This window comes from Brienomyrus brachyistius, unplaced genomic scaffold (genome assembly GCF_023856365.1).
Source record: "Brienomyrus brachyistius isolate T26 unplaced genomic scaffold, BBRACH_0.4 scaffold27, whole genome shotgun sequence".
NCBI classification, from domain to species: Eukaryota; Metazoa; Chordata; class Actinopteri; order Osteoglossiformes; family Mormyridae; genus Brienomyrus; species Brienomyrus brachyistius.
The window spans coordinates 2,736,497-2,755,365 of NW_026042306.1; the positions used below are offsets into that span (position 1 = coordinate 2,736,497).

Here is an 18,869-nt window from a genome sequence, read left to right on the forward strand (position 1 = left end):
ATTTAACACCGGTACGCTCAGTGAATGAATACGTTGTTGTTGAAGCGGACCGGGAGTGAACGAATCTATAGCAATATTTAAATATGCGACTCGGTGCTAAACTCGCGAAATGAGTTTTAGGTTTTCACTTAACATACAAATCCAGGAAAAAAAATATTTGTAGCCAGCGAAGCGGAGAAAAGTGTAAGTCTCGTGGAAGATGAAGACGGGTGAAAAATCATGCATGTGGCTCCGTCTATAGAAGTGCCAAAACTGCAATCTACACTCAGGTAGCTGCACCCCCCGAAAGAGGCTGGGGGTATAGTCACCTTTTCGAGTACAACTCACCCTTTAAATGAGCGGTTATTCCTCTGGCACGTATACAGTATTCCAATTTCTCAATGGTAGTAACATTGGAACAATGAAAAAACTGGTGTTCCTGAATGTAGGTTTCTCTGGTGTGTTTAATGCAATCTTAATCCTCTTGACTCTTCGCCCGATGATCAGAGGAAAGAACCATATAGAAAAGCTATGGTTTGTGAATGACCACGTGCGTGAGATTATCCTTGAAGTTCACCTGGCGAAAGATAATTTTTCAAATACAGTGAATCGCACTCTGTAGAAAAACCATGTGACTTTACCGCTTGTTCCTTGTTATTTATTAGGTATGGTTAACTCCTGTGAAGTTGGCCAGGAGCAGACATTATATCTCACGGTTATTTCGTATAATTTTGATAATTTTACGAATCCACTCATCTGTACTGGATTCCTCCGTATAAACGCAGCGTGTAAAATCCGCCCAGAGCCAGAAATAAATTTAATTGGGGAGTCCAGCAGCCCTCGGGATATTTCGCCGAATTTCAAAGAAAATTGAAATCCGTAAGTTTGCTACGTGTCTGCGTATAACAGAAGAATATTGAGCACAGCGTTTTAAATTTTCCCCGTAAAAAAGATGAAAATGATAACTTGGCAGTTAAGGACGCTGTAAAAGTAAAATCTTGGGTAACGTATTTCGACGTGAGCAGATAGGAGTGGACACAGCTAGCCTATCTACAGTTAGGGCAAGTCTGTGACTGTCGTAAGGAGTTTTAGTGGATTTTCAAGCAAGATAATTCCGCTAGGGGGCGACTTTAAGCCTTTACCCGAAGCCATCCTAGGACATTCCCGAGAAGCTTGATTGGCTGGATGGAAAATTTCGTTTTGATAGGAGCATCAGTCTCTTTGTCTGTTACTGATTTCATGAGACAAAAATGGCTCAGCTGGTAAGCTGAAAGGGGCACTCAATCATAAAGTTCCCTTGTACCAGAACATGAACCTCACTCACTGAGAATGGAGGATAATATTCCTTTAGAGGGGAGAACCAGTGGACTGTGGGGGGAAACTGAAGTACCTGGAGGAAACCCCACGACGACATGGGGAGAACAATCAAACTCTGCACACATGTAACCCAGGCGGAGACTTGAACCCGGGTCCCAGAGGTGTGAGGCAACAGTGCTAACCACTGCACCACCATGCCGCCCCCAAATACCAACCAATCACAGATATTTTTATTATTGTTGTAGACAGGAAGGAAGCAAGCAGTTTTGTTAAATGGACTTTTTGAACTCTTACAGTCAAATAAACCTGCTTCTCCCTGCAGAGAATTCTTCGGTCCATACTCAGAGCTGGAGCCAGGTCTGGGATCAGCCCTCTATTTGAGGACTTTCCTGTGTATCACAACAATAGTCAATTTCTTTCAGTTATACATGTAACATATGGAAAAATTTGTGAAATCACACTAAATATATCTGTCAGCAAAATCCTCTCCAAGTGTTAAACGTCTTGCTATTCTCAGTATGTCAGTGCAAAACCGTGGCTAATTTAGGTTTCAAATTATTGCCGTCTATGTTGCAGCCTTTAAAGTAGGAATTTAAATATCAGCATCAAATGTTATGCATATATTTATGCTAATTTGTGAAGTTGGAAAAGATTGTTTGCATCATTTTGTAGCCCAAATATGTTAATTAAGTGCTGGTTCCAAAAATACATTCCACTAAGTAAAGGATTGTTTTATGACTATTTGAACAACAAAATAAAGGATGATCAAGGGGACACTTGGAAAATATAAAAATAGATAAGCACTCATGTTGCTTGGCTTTCAGACAGATGAATAAACATTCTCTACAATGTAGAGGTTACTCAAGGTTTCTGTATAAATCTTTAGATAATTTTGTGTGCTTTTTCAGATATAGTTTTATAGTGTAGTATAGTGTATTATAAAAAAAAACTTTTTGAAGGTGTGATGCAGAAAGAATTTTTACTGCAGGTTAAAGGTAACATACAGTATGTGCCAGACATCGTACACAACAAGGCGGCACTCCAATTAAGGGCAAAGATTTTACTAAGTGATTGATGAGTGTTTGTTACGTATCATATCCCAGCTGATCTTTAAAAAGAGGAAACAAAAATGGTGGATTAGATTAGATAATGATGCATATGTAGTTAGTAATTACAATACCAAAAAACAAGCTGATTACTATAATAACCACATAGTCTAGACATGGACTCCAAGAGTGGGCCGAGGATGTGAGAGTATTTTGAAAGCAATGCTCTTTTGAATTGTACAGGACGCGAGATGGAGCCCAGAAATAAAGGACTGTTCCACCTAAAAATAATCCAAACAAGCTGGGGGGTTTAATGGCCCTTCAGGTAAGAAGGATAAAAGGACTGCAGTCAGTGCCAAAAACAAGTAAAGTCAAACTATAAATCATTATCAGACACAGGTGAGCAGCCTACAGCTACAAGGCAAATACTGAGCATGTTAGGAGCATGTTAAAAAAAGATGATGAAATGTGGATGAATACAAGTTTTAATAACAAATCCAGGCCTACAAATAAGAGAGGTAGATCTGTCATCTTGAGGAATGTGAAAAGAATGAGTGAAATTATTATTGTTCGTTCATTGTACCTGCAAAGCTTTTATCCAAAATTCTTTGGTCAAGCAATTAAGGCTGGATATCTTGCTCAAGGTTTAAGCATCAGAGGCACTGTGCTGTTCTTGGAAAACTTTGGGTTATGGGTCTGTGTCGTTAACCACTGTGATGCCCCATTATGAGCAAGGGGGGCAGAATCAACATGCTAAGACTTCAGAGGAGCAGTCTAAGATAGGATTGCTTTATGATGGCTGGAACTCCTGTTCCCCAGAGGTATGGAACACACACATTGCATCGCTAACTGTTTTACATTATAGCATGGGCTATCTGCATTTTGCTTTCCCTTGAATAAACAGTTTAAAAGAAATCTGGTTCAGATGGGGAGCTGAGTTGACATACAAATTATTGGGTAGTTAATTACAACCAGATAAAAGGCTGAATGAAACACCGCGCCAAGCTTAGATGCTGTGTGTCCTTTGTGTTATACCACCAACAGTATCGACTTCTTTGTGATTAGTACAGGGAGGACAGTAACTAGCGTTTGCTCATTAAACTTAGAGTGTGTTTATAATCTTTAAAAGAAAGAAAATACCTACTGAGTGTTCACGCTGGTATTTTTTGTGTGCCACTTCTGACAGTTGAAACACTAGGGTAGTTCTGAAATAAAGATTTATCTGTAAATATTATATTAGTTTGTATTTGAGCCATGGGAAAATCATTTGGAGTATGATGAGTGTTAGAATGCAATTTGTACTCAACTCATTTCATTTTACAGCACACTGGCAGAAATGTGTGTTGGCGCGGCGGCTAGCTTGGCTGCCTTTCAAGCCATTGACCTGGGTTTTATTTCCAGCTAACATGGTTATTCCCTTAATTTCCCCCTGAGGAGTAATGTAGATTATTTGCTTTCCTATTTACAGTATCATCATTAACTACAAGGATCCTATAAGTTTGGTTTGATGAAGCTACAAAAAAGATGGGGCTGTCTTAATAACTGACCAAAGAGATTATGATTTATGATTTAATCCCATAGCATAATGACATCTTTTCATCTTTTTTAAGCATACAACTCTAGAAGAGTATATCTGAAGGAAGGAGGAATACACTTGCTGGTCTAGTATCACAGCTGCAAAAAGCGGGTCAATGAGTCAATAAGTTTAGAGAGATATTACTGTGACTTTGAGTAAGTCAGTAAATGCCTGAAGGCAACCGCCACCTTCATTTCTGAAAGTCCCAAGTTAAAACCTAAAAATACAACCTCTGGTTGAAAAAGGAGTGCCAGGGACACAGCCAGCATCGCCGTATCAGGGCCACATCGGGGTTTTTACGGCGTATAACCCAGCCTGCGACTGGGCAGTGCGTCTTCCCTTGATGGATCGTCCATGCTGGCTGAAGTAGTTAAAGCTCTCTATCAGGCAGCCAAGTTGCTGCTGGTACCGGTGTTGGATGAATCAGTTGGTGAGCCTTCAGCTCAGTTCACACATAGCATTCAGGTAATGCTGCAAAAACCTTGCTACAACGACCCATTTGTTGGCTCAGCTTTGCCTAAAATGCCTGGAAGGAAATAGATAAACAGCTAACAAAGTGGTAATTTTAATATTTACACATCTGACGTGACCTTGTGTACCTCCATGACGGCATCTTTGTTTTATCAATGCTGACGCCAGCCAGGTTCTTCAGGTGGAACGTCGTGTTCCTCCCTATAGGTGTCCCACATTCACCTTCCAGGGATGAGATTCTGTGTGGCTGGCTTGCTGTGGGAGGTACTAGGCCCACCCAGGTAGGGGGTCTCTCCTGTGGCACATTAGCTGATACCATAAATGCTCTAGATCAGTGATCCCCAACCCGGTCCTTCGGGACTCCCAGATGCTCCCTCCAAGCTCCCAGCCAGACAGTCCACATTTTTGCTCCAAAAACATGGCCAGTTGGAGAAATACTGCTGTAGCACATCCCATCCAGGATGGACCTCATTCTTGTGCCCTATGCTGCCTGGAATAGGCTCCAGCACCCCCTTCCCCCATAATCCTGATCAGCGGACGTGGTTAGAAGACAGATGGACAGATGGATATATGCCCTAGATGGATGTAGTAACTGTACCACACCACTTCGTGTAATGTGGGAAGAGTTGTGGAGACTTGAGTATTAGAGATAGTTGGAGGTGAGTCTGGATTAGAGAAAGGCAAAACCCAGACAAAATACCCAGGCGGAGTGGTGGAAATGAAATTAATCTGCATGTGGTGACAGGTCATATGACTGTATCACAATGATTATAATATCAGATCAAACAGACAAAAGTGTTGGCAGTATGGGCACACTGCTGATCCCATCTCAGTAGGGTGTGACACCCCCCCAGACCTAGATACATGTAGTGATATGGTGCGGAAGGGAGTCGTACAGCTGTATCCTCTCCTGTGGCAAGGTGGCCCACAGCTGTTGTAAATGGCCCTCGAGATCCTACAGATTGGCACTGGGTCTCAATTGACGTCCAAGCTGATCCCACACATGTTCGATTGGGGAAAGATCTGTGGACCTGGCTGGCCATGGGAGGACCTCAACATGACACACATAGTCCATAGATACACGTGCCGTGCGTGGATGGGCATTGTCTTGTTGAATGACTGTACAAGGGTGTTGTCTCAGGAGGGGTAAGACATGCAAATGCAGGATGTCACTGACATAGCTATCAGGGTCCCCTGAATCACTACCAGAGATGATCTGAAGTTATACCCTATGGCTCCCCACACCATGATGTCAGGAGTAATGCCGGTGTGTTCCTCCACAACATTAGCTAGGATTGGTCAGCACCGCCATACACGCTTATGACAGTCATCCGTGGTAATGCAGCTGAGACTCATTACTTAACATGGTGCAATGCCACTCGTCATCAATCCATGCCTCCCAGTTGCAGCACCACTCCAACCACAGCTGTCTCTGCGCTGGAGTCAACTGCACCCTATGCATGGGATGGTGAACCCGTAATCTGGCTGATGCCAGTTGTTGAGACATGGTTCGGGATGACAACGGGGTGTTGTAGGGAGTCCAATATCTGTGTCCAAATGGCAGGCGCAGATGTCAGGGGTTCTGTGATGCTTAGCTAACCTACCTTGGTGTGGTCTGTTTTGGGGCGACCGGAACCTTTAAGATGTGTGTGGGTGCCTCACGTGCTCATTGTTTCCAACATCAGGTGACTGACATCTGCATGCCCTACATGTCGGATAATTGCACAATATGACCACCCGGCCTCATGCAAACCACAATGTGACCACTATCAAACTCCGTCAAGTGCTGGTAATGCTATCTAATGCATCTACGAGGCATATTTTGTGTCTGGTATCTAGACCTGCCAGCTCCTTGCAAATTGAATCATTTACATACCAATCGCTGGTCTGCATGTGTACCAAATTACATCCACATTGGACCATTACTTCTGGGTGCTTAACTTTTTTTGTTACTGAGTGTATTTGCTGAAGTACATGACTATGTTGGCATCAGCTTCTCACTTCTTAGAGTCCTTTCATTCACTGAAACCATAGATATTTTGGGATGCACTTTTGAACAATGACTGTTGTGAACAGCTAATATCAAATTTTAACATTTTCGCAATATACACCAAAAGTGAGTGAAATATTTTTGGCTTGTTTATGAACAGTGGTATAATTAACATCCATCTGTCCTGCAAACACTTATTTTGAGCAGAGTCCCAAGAGGACTTTAGACTATCCTAGGCAGCATAGGGTTTGAAAAGCAAAAATAGATTACTTTTGTTTAAACTGTGATTATGAAAGGGAACAACATCATTTTCAGCATGATATGCATTTCACAGTGAAAATGAATAAAACTAACCAATGTGTAATAAGCATATACGACACAAACTAGGAGCTGGAATCCTCAAATTCCCCAGGTCACGTGAATGTGTTTTTGGACCTCACAGCCGTTGGAGAAATGAATTACAAAGGACACCTGGTTTGTTTTACCATAGCGGTTTTACTGAACGTAAAAGTTCCACCTAAACAGGCAGATATTGTAGACAAGAATGAGAAGTACGCCCATAAACATAAGGACTACACAATTAGACTAAGGCTATAGCTGGGAAGAAGTCGACTTGTCTGCTTTGAAGTAGCTGTGTGGTCAGATGGCTCTCCCATTCAAAAATACTTTGCATCATGCAGGGAAACTCATTTCTTTATGCCCATCAAGTCAATGTCTCTGTGATCAGCAATGAACACACACTTCAAACAGGGCCGCACATGCACATGCACGCGCAGGCCAGGCACTTTCATGGAAATCACAGTGGACCCACCCCTAAATCACCATCAGGCTGGATAGTTTGTGATAGGTTGCATAACATGGTGAGTCAAGCTAAGGGGCTGATCTTAGACTTTACACCTTTCTTCTAAATCTCTTCTCACTGTAACCCTAACCCGAATGCTAACCCAAGTTCTACTGTCTCTCTAACCTAGGCAGACGGCCGGCAAAGGAGCCAAGCTGGGAGGTGGTCTTACCAGCAGCCGGTTAGCCTGGCAGTACCTCACGGTCACCCATGGCAGCAGAGCGTCTGTGCCAGGCCCTGGTACCGGTGATGAGCTCTCATGGCCAAGCCTAGTCCCGGACATCACACTGGTGAACAGTACAGAATTACAGCCCCAATGATACCCAAGTGTGTCAACTGTTACACAAGCATGTACTCACACGTTTCAGAGCGCGTGCAGCTTGCCATGCGAGGGAGTGCATTCGTGATTGTGCGCATGTTTCAGTGTCCATTGAAAGCAACAACACCTCCTTCAGTTTCCTCTCTCTTCCTGAGTGACGTTAGAGTGCAAGAAGATGATGGAGGCAGAGTGGATGGTGCTGTTAGTGATGTCACAGTCAGCGCCACGCTGATTAAAGGAGACACGATTGTCATGATGTCAGCTCTAGGTAATAGATGACTGACGTTTCCGAGCAGGGAGCGTGTCGAGCTCAATCTGAGGTACAGTGGGATGCAGAGGCCTCAGTGGATTGTGCAGTGCGCCGGGAGCATGCAAGCTGGCGCGGGCAGAGCATGCGGTGGGCATATGGACGATGGCGTCAGCCCCTGCCGCAAAGCTCGTCGGACACAGTCTTTCACGCGTGCACTGGGCCGGTGGGTGGCCATTGGCTCAATTGCAGAAATCATCTCCCAACCTTAAGCAGGATCTATATCTATCTGTATCTTCTAAATACATATTGATTTTTTCTAAAGGATGCCAAAATCTTTTTTTTAGCGGGGAAACCAGTTGTTATAGCAGTAACTGTGGTAATCATACCTTAGAGAAAAAATATACAGTACAAGAAATCACTAGGGATTTATGAAAAAGGGAGCAAAACCTTTACCAGGGGGTATGAATTTAATGATAATAAATGAGAACATATTATTTAAATTAGGATTTCCCAACCTTTTGATTATGTGACCCGGTTTACATCATACATCCGCCGCATCAATCGGTGGTTTCATGAATTGAGTTATTCCCATTTTTTCAGATGAACAGAATGCACAGACATGTGGGGTCATAAAGATTTAAATTATTATATATTAAAATATGTATTTTATTTTTTGGAAATTGACTAAACCCTCCACAAAATCCCCAGTGTTCCTCAGCTCGGTACCAGTCCGGGGATTGGGAACCCCTAATTTAAACTAATTAATATTAATTTTTCAACCATAGTGACACCCCTGACAAAGTTGCCCTGACTTAGTATTGAATGATGCTTCATGCAAAGCATATAACAGCACAAAGAAGAGAGCACAGGGCTGTGAAGAGAGCACAGGGCTGAAGAGAGCACAGGACTGAAGAGAGCACAGGGCTGTGAAGAGAGCACAGGGCTGTGAAGAGAGCACAGGACTGGATGCGTATTATGAGACCAAGTGTGTGCGTGGTGCATGGTTTAGTGCCTGTGAAGGTGGGGGTGGGGGCTGCTTCAGGATTTATGAGCAGTGTGCGACCAGCCGAGGGGACTCTAATGGAGGGGGGTAAAGAGTTGCATTATCTGGGGCTGCGCTCCACCGAGCCTTTCCTCCTGTAGAGGGAGTGGCCACATTCTCGGGTCGTGTCTCCCTCTGTCTGTCCTAATTATCCTGCTGCCCACACCGTCAGCAGTTACCCATGAGGTAGCGACATCCCATCCAGGGTGACCTTTCCGGCTGTAAGTGTGGACTATGTCTTTGAACCCGGTTTTGTATCCGTTTTGTGCCGAGCCCAGACTCAGAGTTGTGCTCAGAGCCTTGGCAGGAGCACAGCCTGCCGGTTCCTCTCGCGCGCGGCTGCCTGTAACGGACAGCAGATTATTAAGTGATTTCTCACTCTGCTGCGCCTAATAGGGGAGCTTAATCGTGTGTGGAAACAGCTGAGCTCAGTTCCAGCGGGTCATGAATGTATGACCTCCCGGTACTGTGGGGTGCAAAACCGTATCCCATGCAGCAGTGGGGGGTCAGGCTCCATGTCGGACAGTCATACATAGGACAGGTACAAGCCATGACGGAACAAAGCGTTATAACAAAAGAGGAGAAACAGATAGACCACCATTTAGAAATGAAAACTGCATAGAACGCACTCAGAAATAAGGCAGAAAGCTGTAGTTGTAGTAACTAAATGGAATTCTAAGCACCCCACTAACTAGATAAATCTAGTAGTGCTGGTTGCCCTCACACGAACAGTCATCCAAGTCCCTTTGCTGCGACATACAGAACCAGTCATAGCTTATCAGACGATTTCGCAGTTAGAAATATAACACAGCACTTTCTACAAGCGTACAGAGATGCATTCCCTACAAACCCCTTTGGTTCGGTGACTCGGGTGCTGAAGCCCCGAGGGCGGCTGTTTCCTCCTGGCGGCACTCGCTACCCATCCCCAGTGCTGCGGCTGTCCGTCCTGCCTCTTCTCTGTTGGAGGATGAGCTGAAGCAGGGTGGGGGGAGGGAAAGGTGATGAAAAGATAGCGGCCTCCTTGCTAATGCACAGGCTGAGACGTCCCCGTCGCCTGGACGGGAAGGTCACACGTAATCTTGCAGGATGTATCCTGCTCGGCTGTCCTCGGGATGAGCCGGAGCGGGGACATAGTGCTGCCCGTGGTGGGGTTCACTCTGGTGAAGCTGCTCCTGGACCATCTGATGCTGGAGATGGTGGCCCTGGACCAGAGGCTGTTGGTGATGCTGGCTTTGGACCAGAGGCTGCTGGAGATGCTGGCCCTGGACCAGAGGCTGCTGGAGATGCTGGCCCTGGACCAGTGGTGGTTGGGGAAGCTGGCTGTGGACCAGTGGTGGTTGAGGGAGAGGTTTGTCTGGAGGTGAGGCAGTAAAGTCCTGGGGTCTCTCACTCTTCCCCGGGCATGAGATGCAGAAGATGACTCCTCCCGTAAGCAGGAAGCCTGCAGACACGAAGGCAGCATAAATGGCTCCTCCTGGTTCAAACTTGCTGCTCTCAGGCACGTTGGCATCCAGGAAGCTGGTGATGACCTCATTGGTGAACCAGGATGCCGGCACCAGGCATAGGACCCCGGACAGAGTGAAGCATGTGCCGCTAGCGAGGGCAGCGTGTCCCTTGGCCCTGCGGCTGCCCCCCCAGCGAGTGCACTTCAGCCCCAGGGCGGCCAGGCAGAGTCCCAGTGTGGCAAGGACGCAGGAGAGTACCATGGAGGTGCGTGCCGTCTGTAGGTAGGCGGGCAGCAGCAGCACCGAGTACTTGAGCGTGCAGCTGAACATGCCGGTGCTGTACCAGGTGCAGTCCATCCACAGGCCCTGCATCTGTGAGATAGCTGTGATGATGTTGGAGCCCACGTCGGCGCTCACCTTCCAGTTGGGCAGCAGAGTGGCCACTGTGGCCCCCAGGGTCCCCAGCAGCGCCAGGATGAAGCCGAGGATCTGCATGCCTCCGGACACCATTCCCCCTCGCTGCCTCGCCCGGCCGGGGCCCAGCGACCGTCCTCCAGGTGCAGAGCCCGGCAGCGAGTGAGCCCGACCTCCGCCAGCCTGTGAGAGACACCGAAATGAGAATTGAACTGAGCGAGCAAGCGTGACGATTCAGTGGGCGGGCGGGGGATGCGGGGAGGAGGTGGGGGTGGGTTTGTGGGAATCGGGTGGGATGGTCACTGGAAAGGGAGGCTGTGCTTATTTCTTTCTTTTGAGTTATTCTGTCTGTTTTCTGAGCTCCAGCTCTTTGAAAGTGCCACTGAAGACGGAAAATGGAAGTGGTGCTGTTTCCAAGGCGCGGAGCATCGACTTAAAGCCGCAGATCCCTCTTAAGGAGCTGTGCCGAGCTGCTCCTGCTTCTTACCAACAGGGGGCTGCGTCTTGGGGCTAAATAGCACAACTTGGATGCTGATAACCTTAGTTTAAGATGCCATTCCGCCTTTAGCCTGCCCCCGTGGCGTGAGATCCTCAGCCAGCCGGCAGCGTCCTCGCGGAGGCACCAGCCGGCTGGTTCTCATGGTGCGTGGAGGAAGGAGACACGCTTAGCTCCAGGCTGGTGTGGCGCGTGTGCAATGGTGCGTCACGTCATCTAGAGCGATTTTTGAAAAACGCACACGTACACAGCGCTGCATGGACACAGGCGCAGGAGCGAGAAGGAATGGGGGTGTCGGCTGTGAATTTAGCTTCCTCCGGATCGGTCGATGTTATCAGTCCGTCGACACTGCGGTTACGGTGGCGGCTGCAGGAAAGCCATTATTCCCCTGTCGGCGTCGAAGGGGAGAAACCCGCGTGTTGGGGATGATAACAGGCAGAGGAAGATAGCGGCGCAGGACCCGGGGCTCAGCTGTGGGGAAACGTTCCTTGCTAATCAACGACAACAGGATGTGAGCCACCGAAAGTGTTACTCAAAGAATTCGGTGAAACCACAACTCCTTTGCGTTCCTTGTTAGACATGCAAGTAAGACGTAAACAGTTGCTGAGCGCCAAACCCATGCTCTGTGCCCCTCTCCCGTCTCGAGCTGGGGGCTCAAAGGTTGGGTTCAGTGAGAGCAGAATTATTTCCGAAGAGAAGAACAGGACAGAGGAACTCCACAGGCTAGCTACACCTCATTCAGGAGGACAGAGACATGCGAGGTTTGTAACGGGCTACTTGGCTACTTACTCAATCATCTAATGATATTAACAATATCACACTGATTCGTTGCTAAGAAACTGAACTGAAAGTCCCTGTCACCTTGTGTACGACGGTCTTATCCTTTCTTGTCCCCAAATGTAGTAGGACAGAAGTCTTTGCTCACAAAGAACTACAGAGAGCAGGCAAGGGGACAGAGGCACTTGTGCCAGGTCTCCCTGCATCTGCTGGAAACGCTGCTCCCAGACAGAGCCTGGCACACTATGAGTGAGAACATAACTGCCACATAAATTTATATGCTCGCGTTTACGAATGCCACGTTATTGTATCCCAGGCTGCAGCCTGCTGTTAATGAAGCCGAGCTGGATTTAATTCGCTCACCATCCTCACAGAACAGACAGATATGGTACACAGAGTGACAGTTTTCCGGAAGGGGGCTGACCTTTGGAAAATCATGTGTCAATCATTCCCCCGGTGAGGCCAGGCCAGTTTGTGCCTGTCGGTAAGGCTGGCATGCAGGGGAGACCTCAGAGCAATACAGACATAAGCGTACAGACATAAGACTGAGTAAGGGGGTACATGTGAGTTTGGTAAGGTCCCCAGCTTAAGTTCAGTGGGTAGAGTGTCAGCCTCTTATCTGAGGGTCCAGGTCCCTGGTTTGGCAGATTTTTGAGAATTTCCCTAGAGCAGGCTGGTCATGAAGCTCCACGATGCTGATCATCTGGGTTTTAATGGAGTTTTTATAAGAATCATGTTTCCTTCTCTGGAGCATAGCCACTTGGCATTTAAAATGATGAAATCATGTTCTTAAAGGGTGTTTCTGGCCAAACATTCTGTTCGTGAACGAAAGAACTGAAAGGCTTTTTATAACAGTAATCACACAGCAATGTCAGGTTTTTTGCAGTTCTTGGCTGACATTTCCCCATCGTTTTTTTCCAAAAGATTCTTAAAGATTTTTTCCATCCTGTGAAATTGCCTCTCCAATGCAATAATAATAATAATAATAATAATAATAATAATAATACTAACACTACAGTGAACTTGGAGGTTCAGGGCCAATGTACAAAAGCTGTTTCTCAGCTGGGGATTTTTAGGCGATTCCATCAATCTCTTTTCCACAACCTCTTATCCTAGTCAGGCCCTGGAGCCTGTCCCAGGCAGCACAGGGCAAAAGACTGGGAGACACCCTGGATGGGATGCCAGCCCATCACAGGGCACATGCCCACTCACACACACACACACACACACACACACAGTGGACAGCACAGAGACACTGATTCACCTAAACTTAGCATGTTTGAGGACTGCAGAAGGAAACTGCAGTACCTGCAGGTAGCACACAGGAAGACCATGCAAACTCCTCACAGCTCAAGCCATTCGGTGAGGCTTAGAGTGCTGCACACACATGATGCCTATGGGAGTGTTTGTCTCTAACTTTCTGCATGGCTGATTTACTTTCAGTCAAGTGGCACTATCTCCTTAATAAAGCCAAACAAACAGCTTGCTGTCCAGGTCCCCAAATGGCTTCTCTCCTATTACAGAGCCAGTGGTTGTTTTCAGTGTGTATCAGCTACTATATTTTAATTTACAGCTGCACCCCCCCTAGTCGGCATCCCTCTCTGAGGTCAGCCAAGAACAACGGCGGCCAGTGCATCTGCTCTTAAGCTATTGCGATTTTGGGGCAGACAGTTCCATTTTATTTTTATTTTGTAATGAAGGTCAACCTTGGCACTGGCAGCAAGTTCCCCTCTTCACTGATGTGGTTTCTGTTCGTGGGAGATAAGAGTCGGTGCCAGTATTTTAGCATGACCAGATGACGTGTAATTATGAGTAACTGCAGGTCCAGAATTTTCAGTAATTGTCTGAAGTCTTGTCTCAGACAGCAGAGTTAAGAAAAGGCTGGAGAGATGAAACGTTTTACTAGCACATGTAAAAATGCTTAAATAAGCTAAGAGTTTATGGGCCTAGCTTCACCTGGAAATATTTATGGATAATACTATGCTTTTCATTCTAATAGGCCTGTCCACCAAGGCTGTAAAACTGATGTTTACACACACATGTTGTTTCTTATAAGAAGCAGCAGTGTCAAAAAATTGACATTTTTAAGACACGAAACTGTTGGTCAATTTTTTATGTTAAATGAAATAAACGTGTTCGTATAACTAGTAATAGTTCATAGTCAGAATCATGCTGCTCTATAATATAAGCTACTTTAGATTAAAGTCTGAAGTTTAGTCACAAGCACTTTCCTAATTTGACATGTGAAATTTTCCCAAAGGAATAAAAGATGAAGCATATTAAAATGTGTGACGTTCTCAAATCACGCAGATTAAAATGTAGGTGAATGATCCAGTCATTGCTGAACCAGATGCAGCCAAAGCGCGTGGGAGACTGAATGAGCATTCTGATACTGAAAGATCTCTCCAATGTTTACCATTGATGTCCAATATATGCTAAACACACCGTCACACAAGCCAACATTTACCGGCATCACTATTAAACACCATGCTCAAGTTGTGTTGATACTCCTGTACAGTCATCCTTTCTTCCTCCTCGGTGGATCTGCCAGCCTGGACATGACACCCCCCAGCCATTATGCCACAACACAACGGACCAGGAATACAAACCAGTGGCACAGCGGGAAACTGGAGTCCAGGCAAACTGACCAGCTACCCAGCAGCTGATTCTTCTGGGAAACCTGATTTATCGCATCACTAAGAGCTTCGGGGCAATGACTGACATTCCTTGCACCTCGCATGGAGGGGTGGGCAGCTCTCTCAGGGGGTCACACCAGCCACTACTTCCAGCTATGGAAACCACACTTCCTAAAAGTAATGCACCACTGTCTAGGGGTAGGAATAGCATCACAGAAATACAAGCTGGAGTTTAACACAAATAGAGTAAAGCATTGTCCAGCTAGTTGTGAATGTCTCAACTGCGGAACGCATAGGGATGTGCGTAGCCACACGCGCACACATACACACACACAGATTAGGCATCTATGCCTTTGTGGGGACTCTCCATTCATTTCAATGGGGAAAACCCTAATTTCAACAATAGCAACCATAAGTAATCTAACAAAATAAAAGACTTCAGGCATTTAAAAATTTTTGATTGCAGACTTTTATGAAACTTTTATGTTTATATTGTTGGGACCTAAAAATATCCCCACAAGCTAAAAGGAACCAGGTTTTACCACACAGAAGCTCTTTGTCTCTCTCTCTCACACACACAGACACATACACACACCCACCCTTACCTGTGCTCCCACCTGTACGCGTCCCCCTGCTTCACTGTGTACCCAGATGCCGCAGCTCTGACGGGTTTTTCCCTTCACTTGCTCTGTCTGTGTGCCTGTAGCATGGTGCACAAATGCGCATGTGTGTGTAGGAGGGCTTGAGCTGGATTCTGACTGCGTTCAGATGAAAACAGGCTGGGTGAAGTCCTAAGGCCCTCCTTCCCTCACCCGGCCCTGGCCGGGTGCTGGCTCCTGGAGTTCCTGCCAGTTATGCATGGATCACGACGGCGGCTGGAGCCGAACAAGTTGGAGCTCAGAGCTGGAGGTCTGCTCTGTAAGCCTTTTTCAGCCCAAAATAAGCAGAGGGAGGAAGGGAGCAGGCGGGCTCCAGGCTGGGGGGAGGGACCAAGCTATGCCACGACCACCTTGACAATTTGACCAGCTTAGCATCGCTGAGGGGGGTGAGAATGGGCTGGACTCAGTACAGAAGTCGGACTCCCATTCATCATTTGGGCAACAGGGCCTCTGCAGCGCCACTTAGAGGTCATTTTGCATCCTGATTCCTCGCTTGGCTCTGTGGAGGAAGCCACCCCATCAGACACTTCCATAATACTTTGGGAACACTTTGGATTAGTCTGTGCTGAGCAGGACGGGGGGGAGAGGTGTTAGGGCAGTGGCCCGTCACCGTGGTGTTTCTGTGACAACTGCACTCTACCAATCAGAAAAGCATGCTGGGTAAGCCAAGAATGCAGCAGTACCTGAGTGCCTGTGGACCTGAACTATCAGAGCTCCTCACTGTAACCAGCATAAACAGCCACTCCACAAAACAGCCACCCATTAGACGTGGGTTGTTTAGCTGGTGTGTTTCATGCAGTAATGGGGAAAAAAAATCCCTCCATCATCAGACTGACATGACCCTGATTGTCGTGGATGATGGTTATTGACTGATGACCATCGTGGTCGTTGAAGCTAGTGTGTTCCACAGCGCCAGCTACTGTCCTCTGTCTCATATCCGTCAAATCCATCCTACAGCAAGATACATATGATGTCTGTGCTCTACACCCCTCAGCCGATACACAAGGGCCAAGGACCAGTCCCTTGATGCTGTCAAGATGAATTATCGTATAATTATAATAATTATAATATATAAATTATACATATTTTCCCTGCTGCTGTACTCCGGGGAGAAAGCTAGCTGCAGGCAGGGAAGCAGAGGGCACAAACAGAGTGGACTCCAAGTTATATTTAGCCCCAATGGTGAATTTTCCGTGGCCATGTCACGCCTCCCCTGGATCTGAGTGAGGACGCCGTCAGCAGTGGCCGTGTGGATGATTAACCTCAGCACCCCGGCCGTTTCAGCAGGCGCTCAACCTCCCATCAAATTCATTCCAAAATATTAAAGAAAATGTAGTGACTGAATCTGTGATTCGGAGCCACTAAGCAGCAGGATCGGGGCCTTTGATGCCGCACATGCAGCCAAGCCTTGTTAGTGTTAACGCCTGGTCCCTCTCCTGCCTTTACCCATAATCCCAGGATGTCAGCTGACACCACACAACCAGATCTGGAAATATGTTCTGAGACGGCTTTTCAGATGAAAACACAACTCTGCTGCTGATACTTCTTTCTTTGTTTCCATGGAGCCGGGACTCGAGAGACAGGTTTCACACAACCCTCCACAGATCTTGGCCCCAACCAACACCCCTACTAACATCACTGACTGATCTGTGAGAAGCTTGTGGAGGCAGTGTGTAGCTCTCAGCAGGTGGGGACTCTTGGCCAGTGACCAGTCATTGGTTCAAATCCCATATTTGGCAAAGGAACTTCACTGCTGGGCCATAGAGCAAGGCCCGTAACCCCACATTACACTAGGAAATGGTTAACCCCTGTTTAACTGTATGTTGCTTTGAATAAAAGCATCTGCTAAATAAATGTAAATTAACTTAGGCCTGTGATACATACCGTGCACAGCTTCCCAAAAAAGCTTAACCACTTCTAATGTTTTACATGGACTGATTTAGGAAAAATACAATCTATGACTAATAAGTGCAAACAATGCATTTATTCCACATAACATTATTTTCCATAAACCTACTTACAATGTCAAGTACACATAAAGTACAAAATATATTAAAATTAAATTAGAGTAGATATTTACAATAGAAGCTTTAGCGAAAGCTGCATTTTTTAATGTTTGAAAGATCCCAGATGCCCTGCTTTAATCACCATGGCTGCAGGTACTCAAAGGTGCCTTTGTCCATCCCAGTGAGACCTGCAATGTCATATCAGTGCGTTTTTTTACTCTTGCTCCCATAGTCGGAAGAGGTTGTGCTCTCATGTCCACATGGCGTAGGGCACGCTTTTAGCTCACTAATGTATGAAGTTGTGCCCCGAGTCTGACACAGCAGTGTCACCAGACTGAAAGCCAAGATTTCCCCATAATTTAAGACTAAATATTATTGTACATTATTCTTCTAAAATGATGCAGTTTTAAGTTAATTGCTTATTTTTACTCAAGCGTTATAAAACTCAAAAAAACCATTTGGCTTGTGTCCCCTGGGCAATACAAAAATAGAAACCTATCAATAAATAAAATTTAAGAAAAAATGAAAAGAAAAGAAGCAATGTTACAAATGCAGGCACACAGCACTAATGGCACAGGCTGCACAGTACAGGGGATGCTGCCCCCTGCTGGTACGTCACGGTCCAGTGTACCAACAACAGTGGTGGGATTAGCCTGAAGGCCAGTTGGAGCACAGGGGTACAAACTGCCACTGCAGTCAGGTGGAGGGGGGCATGGTGACCTTTTAACACCTTGCCAGTTTGTAATTCCCTCTCGAGTCCAATTTGGATTCATTTCAGAATATATTTCTTTTTATATAAGAGACACCAGGGTGCACTGGGGCACCCTAAGCCCCGCAGATTACCAGTCCCAGGCAGAGTGCTGAGATTTTAAAGGGGTCAATCGGGGCTGCAGCTGGATGCCCCTGCACTTGAGGGCCGGGCACAGGGGGCCCAGCGCTCAGACTTGTCATAAAAACAGTCCTCGCTGACAACAGAGGTTAGGCTGTGAACGCTGAAGTCCCTCTCCAGCAGGACGCTGAGGTCAGCGCTGGCTGTGCCATCCAACGGCTCCCCCCGGCTCTCACATAGGTTGTCAGCGGCTGGGGCTGAGCTGCCCATGATGGTGTGTGTATCCAGCTCCACCTGTTCTTGCTGCACACAGGGGGCGGGCCAGGAGAAAGCCTTCTCCTCCACAAGCCAGAGTCTCCGTAGCTGGGCCTCGATGGTGCTGGTCAGGAAGTCGTGCTGCGGGCCCTGCCTCTCAGCATCCTTCCTGCTTGGGACGTCACTGAGAGGCTGCTGAGGGGCCAGGGACTGTTCCTGGGCGTGCCAGGAGCCACTCTGTTCTTGGAGAAGGTCCCCCAGGTCAGATGCACTGCTCCGGGTACCACAGCTCTGAGTGCCCTCATCTGATTTCAGCTGACTGCTGTCCAGGGCATCAGTGGGGGCCTGTGGGCCTTTAAGCAGCCAGGTCGTCAGGGAGGCCCCTGCAGACAAACAGGAGTGTGAGCAGTGCAGCGTGGACAATAAACCAGCATCTGACAGCAGAAACCAGAACAACTCAGCATTCCCTTTAGCTACACGGATATGCAGAATGAAATGCATTGTGGGTAAGAACAGGTCTT

The 18,869-nt window shown here is 46.7% G+C and overlaps 2 protein-coding genes across 7 annotated transcripts in view; both read right to left on the reverse strand.

The window, feature by feature from the left end:
* Positions 1-6,854: 6,854 nt before the first annotated feature.
* On the reverse strand, positions 6,855-15,478 carry LOC125721072 (claudin-20-like). Its single transcript, XM_048997012.1, has 2 exons — positions 15,205-15,478; positions 6,855-10,873 (listed from the first exon to the last, which is right to left on the reverse strand). Exon 2 carries the CDS (start codon positions 10,784-10,786, stop codon positions 9,899-9,901), a length of 888 nt encoding a protein of 295 aa, XP_048852969.1. The 5' UTR covers positions 10,787-10,873; positions 15,205-15,478; the 3' UTR covers positions 6,855-9,898.
* A 1,749-nt stretch (positions 15,479-17,227) lies between these two features.
* Positions 17,228-18,869, reverse strand: part of LOC125721014 (rho guanine nucleotide exchange factor TIAM2-like) — a 55,229-nt gene continuing 53,587 nt past the window's right edge. For all 6 annotated transcript variants that reach the window (XM_048996921.1, XM_048996920.1, XM_048996924.1 and 3 more), the window contains one exon: positions 17,228-18,731. In XM_048996921.1, coding sequence (XP_048852878.1) covers positions 18,142-18,731 — 590 coding nt within the window. In that variant the 3' untranslated portion in view covers positions 17,228-18,141. The remainder of the gene's footprint in view (positions 18,732-18,869) is intronic.

What these genes read in the sequence shown, in the direction of transcription:
- LOC125721072 (XM_048997012.1), bottom strand. Translation starts at nt 10,786, where the DNA reads ATGGTGTCCGGAGGCATGCAGATCCTCGGCTTCATCCTGGCGCTGCTG.